This window comes from Melanotaenia boesemani, chromosome 13, assembly GCF_017639745.1.
Source record: "Melanotaenia boesemani isolate fMelBoe1 chromosome 13, fMelBoe1.pri, whole genome shotgun sequence".
Classification (NCBI taxonomy): domain Eukaryota; kingdom Metazoa; phylum Chordata; class Actinopteri; order Atheriniformes; family Melanotaeniidae; genus Melanotaenia; species Melanotaenia boesemani.
In genome coordinates, this window is record NC_055694.1 from 21,634,795 (window position 1) to 21,641,817 (window position 7,023).

Below are 7,023 nucleotides of genomic sequence, written 5' to 3' on the forward strand. Positions count from 1 at the left end.
ATTTTCTTGAATCCAACATTTATACAATCTTGTTTTCAGATAAGCATCTATTTCAGAAACACCAGGTCAGGCAAATAGGAAGGACATCTTTATTAAAGAGAGCAACTTTCCAAATCTGATTAAAAGTTTATTAAAAACGTTGACAAGAATATTGAGCTAGACATGAAAGTTTAAGTTCCTAACATAGCACACCTTAAAGGTATAAATCAGTAGTTATTCAAAGACCACTTATTAATTTAATAAAGAAATCACATTGCCTTAGCAGCCAGACAAACACACATTATTACACTAAACATCTTAACTTTTCTTTGTGTCACATGTGGAGACAATTTCTCTTTTAAGATTATAAAAAATTCTGAGAAAGTGTTAAGATTAAGTTGTTAACCATTTAAAACAAAAACTCAACAACACAAAAGTAATAAAACTGGCATGTTTGTGTTAATTATCACACTTCAGATAGTTTAAGTCAAGGACATAAGAAGCAGAACTTGTTTTTCTGTTTACCAAAATATTGTAAATGGAAAACTGGTTTGATGGCTAACAAGAATACAACTGAAAACAAAGGTGCAGATATGTCATTTTAACATCCATAAAAAATTTTGGGAATTTTTATGTTTTGGTCCAGTAGTGACAAATTAGTACTAATATGATGTTTCATCATCAGTAACCAATATTCTGCATGAAGCAGTTAATTAAAAATAGTCTAATTGTTCTACACATATAACTTCCGTTATCTTGCGAGCGATTGCTCAGATTAACTTGTAAACTTTGCAAACATGGTAAAAGCTCATTTTTTTATGTTAAAAGTAAAAACACCAAAACATGGTGAAGTTCAGTATGATATCACATATAAAGTTTCAGAATGAACAATGTTGCCCATTAATTGATTTTGTCTCATCTGTAACCTGCTTATGGTTCATTACATGTCTATTTGCAGGTGAAATCATACTAATACTGACAGACATTATGTACAATGACAACCTGCATTTTAAAAAATATCCTGCACTGAGTCTTTGTATTATACTGTATGCAAGATCCTGTCCTATTAAGTCTTCCAAGAATGTGCCCCGTTTATATTGTATTAGAAGCACATTTTACAGCATGATAGTTTTAATATTTTATTTATTTTTTTCCTCTCAGAGGCTGCACCAATAAAGACTCGTAAATCTTATATTGGTCTTGCATTGCTGGAATCAAACAGTGGGGGCAACACTGCAAAACACAAGACAAACAGTGAAAGAGTGCTCCACTTTGAGGTGTATCATTGTGCACGTCTCCTATCCAGAATAGTAGCTGGTCGGGACGAAGGGCATCTTGCTGACAGTTGCTGGCACTGCTTTCTTCCTGACTTCAACCTGGATGGGTGTTCCGTTCTTGGCGAATGCTGCATCCACATAACCCATGGCAACATTCTTTTTCAGGCAGGGAGAGGGGCAGCCGCTGGTCACCTCACCTAAAAACAAAAAAAATCATATAGGAATAACTTTTCCCAAATAAAAATATCTGGTAGAAATATGTTTCCTGCTTCAGAGAAAATGTCTATAAAGACAGAAAAAAACTTTCATGGTTTAAATTCAAGGTCGCAGGGCAGCTGGAGCCTATCCCAGGAATTAGCAGGCAAGAGGCAGGGTACACCCTGGACAGGTCGCCAGTCCTTCGCACGGCCAACACAGAGAGACAACTACTCACTCCCAGGGAGAATTTAGATTGACCAATTAACCTAACATGCATGTCTTTGGAAGGTGGGCGGAAGCAGGTAGAGCATGCAAACTCCACACAGAAAAACCACTTTTCGAACCTCCCCCTAGCCGAGGCTCGACCCAGCGACCTTCTTTCTGCGAGGCAGCAGTGCTAACCATCACATCACCGTGCAGCCCACACACATTTCCTGAAAATATGAAGATTTTAAAGTTGTCTGAATTTGGAGACCTCTTGTGGTAATATTATTTAAGACAATAAAACAAGTAAACTGTGATATTTATCAATATGTCTACTATTTTATGTCACATTTGATTTTCTGTAATCAAATATAACTGGAGTGAAATGCCACAGCTCCCTCTAGTCCCAAACTCCCAACTAGTTGTGTTCTGACCTATAACCTGTCCATCAGGGCCAAGGATGGGTGTGTGCTGTCTGACTGGGGGTCCGGTGGATACCAGACCGACTCTCTTCCTGGCTGTCTTGGCTTTGATCTGAGGTATAATGACATCAGCTCCAGGGAAATCTTTGGTCTGACGCCTGCGCTTTCCTGTAAGTGAGAAGCCAGCTGTCAGCATAGAATGAATTAAAACTATTAAAGTATTTACATTTTTAAATCACCTCTTCTACCACCGCCAACCACAAAAGCAGCTAAAGTACTTTGTAATGACAAATAAAACCTCACCTATTGTCCAAACAAGTGTGGCTTCAACAGGTGTGGTGCTCTCATCTATGTCATTGCCATAGAGACAAAGTCCTGCCTCCAGCCGAAGACTGTCCCTTGCTCCCAGACCGGCCAGCTTCACCTCACAGCTTGTCAGCAGCTTCTCCGTCAGCTCAACCACTCTGGACCGAGGAACGGATATCTGGGGGACACAGAGACATATTTTCTGAGGAATTCATTATTATGTACTTATCAGTTTGGAGAAAACATGAGAAACAGAAATCACATCACCAGGTTGTATCTCTGTTGTTAGTAATGAACATGTCTTGAAATGAACTTTAGATTTAGAAACAGAGGCACTGACTTCTACACCGTCTTCTCCTGTGTATCCACAGCGGGTGACCCTGCAGTTAGGGACACCAAACACAGTAGCCAGGGTGGAAGTCATGAAGGTTAGCTTGCTGAGATCCTCTTTAAGACCCTCCTGGAGAACCCGGGACATGGTTGGACCTGATGAGACAAACAAATAAATAATTAAATAACTAATAATATAATCTAAGACATGGAACTTAAAGGACCTTAGCAGAGGGAGTCGCCTTTCTGTTAGCAATGAAAAGAGTGAGGTAAAGCACAGCTAAGACTCAAAGCAAATCTAATAATTACTAGTAGAAAGACAACAATTATATAGAATTAAGTAAGAAAGGAGGAGGAAATAAATATAAGTCCAACAAACAATTACCTTGCACAGCAATCAATGCTTCATCAAGAAACTCCAGATCCACATCAAAACCTGCAGCTTTGAACTCTGCCAGTCTGGCCTCAAATACAAAACACACACGCATCAGACATGTTCCGACTGATCTTCTGCATGCATACAGCCTTTCCTATTCACCTTCATATGAGCCGAGTCCTTGTCAGCACAGCCTGCGTTGGAAACGACATAGAGGTAGCCCTGGTCTGTCTTTGTCACTATGAGGTCATCCATAATTCCTCCTTTTTCATTGGTGAAGAGAGACAACGTACCCTGAAAGTTTAGAAAGGGGAGAGAAAAAGATGAGTGGGTAAGAACATAAATGTAGAAACTGATACCAGGGACACTGCCCTGTAGGTCTGCCACTCTGATGCTCCATATGGAAATGTTCGTTTTCTACTTTTGTACAGTTAGCTACAAAAAGAGAAGAAAATATAAACTCAGAGGACAGTGAGCACTGGGCTTACATTAATCAGATAAGCAGAAAAGATCATGTCAAATAAGCTATAAATTGGGATGTTTAAAAACAAACTGTCAGTTATCTCATCATATATAAAGTATTATGGAAAAAAAAGTGACTAGAAATGCATAGCTGCATTTGTTTTTGGACCAAGACACAACAAATGTTTTCATTTTTACCACTTACAGAAATGTAATATTTGATCATTTACCTCATCACATGAACATGATCAAATAATAATTAGGCTACACTTTATTTCTACTTAATATCTAATGTTAGAATTTGAGTGAAAAGCAACTTTTGTTTTCAGTCATGTTTATGTACACATATAAAAAAAAAACTCAAAAATACGACAAAACATACTTTGAGGAAGCTCCGGTTACAGCTTGGGTTTGATTTACGCAGCAGGATTAGTGTCTTAACTGAGTTACTTTGAGTTCAGCTCTGAGTTTCAGCATCATACAGCTGGCTCACTTCTTACCAGGATCTATCTCCATGGCAACTTGTACTAGAAGCCAAAGACGCTCAGAATTAGGTTAGATTTGGAGATAAGAGGTGGACTCTTGCCCGGGACATGCCAGAGCCTTGTTCATATCATTTTACCTACTGTATAATTCCCAGATGTTTCCCCAAAAATAGTTTTAGGGACAATTAATGGAAATTAGCCTTAGGTTATAAATTAGCATGTTTACACTTAAATGCTCATTTACTTGCATTGTTGTATCCAAATAAATAGACTGATTAATCAACTTTGTAAAATCACCACTTTCTGATCAATGAGTTATCTTGACATATGGAAAAGATTGGAGATTGGTGTGTGCACAGTGAGTCTCCTCTGACTGCACCGTTGGGACTTTCACTGAGACATCTGTCTCAGCAGACGGGAATGCCTTTGCAGCCTAAACCCTAAACAGAGATTATTTGTGTTAAAGATTTTAAACAACATCAGGTTTCTTTATTTATTAAAATAATTATTGAAGGAAGACAGAAAATAAAAACCAAGGCATACAATCGACCCATTTACTGGTTTTGAAGTATTTTCCTTTTGTTCTTTTTTCAGCCAACACTGCATCTGATAGAATAAGACTGAACATGTCTATGTCTAACGAATGCACCAGCAGCACTTTCATTTAATACACTATTGTAACTTGTACATCTACCTAATTCAAAGAGATCCAAGTGATACTAATCAGATCAATAATTTACACAAAACTGACCTATCCAGAGTGTAACTTCATATGTTTCACATAGCTAAAATTTGAAAAACTTATTGAGCTGACAACTAGAGTCACTACTGTTTCCCAGGAACTCACTTCTTAAGGCTTAACTAAGCCAAATCACCTGAAGATAGCCTGGACATTTTAAACCTGCTTTGTATATCAGCCCCATGGTGTCACTTGAAGCATTTCTGACTATAATTACACAAACACACACAGACAAGATTAAAATTAGTAACAATCGTTCATCTACCTGGTTGTCTTTGAGCTCTGCGATATCTGCAACCACCAGAGACTCCATGAACCTTACCCGGTCTTTGCCATGGACTTTGGTCTGACAAAAAAAACAAAACAAAAAGGAGATAGTACATCAACAGGGGCGATTTCCTGTGGCTTAAAAAAAAGAAAATAACCACAGTTTAATATTAATTATGTTTTGATCTGATGTATGTAAAATCTGATTTTACCTGTTCGTGTCTTTGTTTTCAGGAGTGTGTGTACTTGCATATGTCAGTTTATGCTTATCTCACCTGTAGCATGTGGCTCACATCGAAGATGGAACAGTGCTCCCTGGTGTGCATGTGTGAAACAATGTGGCTGTCTTTGTACTGGACAGGCATACTCCAGCCTGCAAACTCCACCATCTTCCCCCCCTGCTCCCTGTGGAAGTCAAAGAGTGGAGTCTTCTTCAAGGCAGCCTGGTGGAGGGAAAAGAAAACACTAGACTGAGTTTACACGCTGAGAATACTGGCATCACAGCAGAAATACTGTGAATTCTGAAGGCAATCCATAAAAAAAATCTTACATATCTATTAAGTTTGCACATGTTTTTAAAAAATGCATGCATCTACAAAACACTTTGCAACACACCATTTCCTATTCTAGCATAACCTGTGAAAGTAAATGATATAAAACAAAACTTTGATAAATATACAGCTCTGTCGCAACCATGTGTTCCTTTCTTTCTGGCCTAACTTGTGAACTTTGAACCAGCCAGTGAAGGGGGCTTATCAGTGCACCAACAGCTCTGCATGCTGATAATACTGAAGAGTTGGTCACTCTTGGTTTTAATAAAATCATCTCATGCAGCTCAGTGAAGTGAAGCAGGCAGAGAGAGGGAGTATGGGAGTCTGTTGGCACAGATGTACACAATTATGTCTGCATGAACAGACTGCTGCGACACACTTGTGCTGTTATAAAATACACTGCAACACCAATCGAGCCAGAGCTTTATGAATTGATCAGGTTTTCTGTGTGTGTGGATTTGGTCCAGTTTGAGCTGAGAACTGGCACACTTAGCTTTGTTTAATACAAAAATGGGAAATATGTGAGAATTCAAATTTGGGCAAAATACAAACATGCATTGTTTTCTGGTTTGCTGGATTCTAATCAATATGGAGCCAAACTAGTTAAGTTAATTGGACATTTCAAATAAGACCACAAGATATAAGAATCTGGCATAAAGTTCAGATCACTCAGTGCCTGCAAATAAATGTTTAAAATATATAGCCAGAGAGTATGGATGCATGTCTCAGTGTTATAGCTTTTTAAAAACTAAATAAATAAAAATTTTGTATCAACACACTAGAGGGCAACAGACCACTAATGACACAAGAAAAGGCTAAATGATCTTTAAGGGTGAGATATCGTTGTAAATCACAGTCAGATTTCAGGAGTTAACATGCTGCTTCAAAAGTAGGGCAAAAGTATTTGTGTCGACAGAAGTTCACCACGCAGCGACCCGTCATGAGTCCCCTCACCTCTGAACTGGACGCCTGTCTCTGCTGCTGTCTCCTCCCCGCGCATCCAGCTCCAGCGACCCCCAACAAACCGTCTCTGGAAGCGCGCAGCCCGAACCCCGAGCCCCTGACTCCCACCATCAGCCGTGCCCACATCATGCCAGCCGGAGTCCCCGATACAGTCTCTCACACACCCGCTTGCTTCGCCCGACGGGGTTGCACTTCCGCTGTGTTTCCAAACTCTTTGGACTTAACAGTGTGGAATTCCTGTTTCCTCACAAAAACACATGAAGCGCAGTGAATGAACGAAGGAAGGAGCGAAGCTTTGTGGGAAATGTAGTTCAGGATTTTCTCTGGAGGAGTTGACCCTTTTAAAATAGCTAAACTGGGCAAAGAGACGCATATGTATTGATCATCAAATGAACAGTTTATTCAACAAATAACCGTAACCATAACTTATAGAACATAAATTGTATGGTAAATGGAGCAAAGGA

At 39.1% G+C, this 7,023-nt stretch overlaps 1 protein-coding gene across 1 annotated transcript; it reads right to left on the bottom strand.

The window, feature by feature from the left end:
• Positions 1–117: 117 nt before the first annotated feature.
• Positions 118–6,817, bottom strand: amt (aminomethyltransferase). Its single transcript, XM_042004224.1, has 9 exons — positions 6,551–6,817; positions 5,321–5,488; positions 5,044–5,124; positions 3,255–3,386; positions 3,102–3,180; positions 2,727–2,872; positions 2,384–2,564; positions 2,093–2,248; positions 118–1,453 (listed from the first exon to the last, which is right to left on the bottom strand). The coding sequence occupies exons 1-9, from the start codon at positions 6,686–6,688 to the stop codon at positions 1,278–1,280; spliced, it is 1,257 nt and encodes a 418-aa protein (XP_041860158.1). The 5' UTR covers positions 6,689–6,817; the 3' UTR covers positions 118–1,277.
• Between the last annotated feature and the right edge of the window lie 206 nt (positions 6,818–7,023).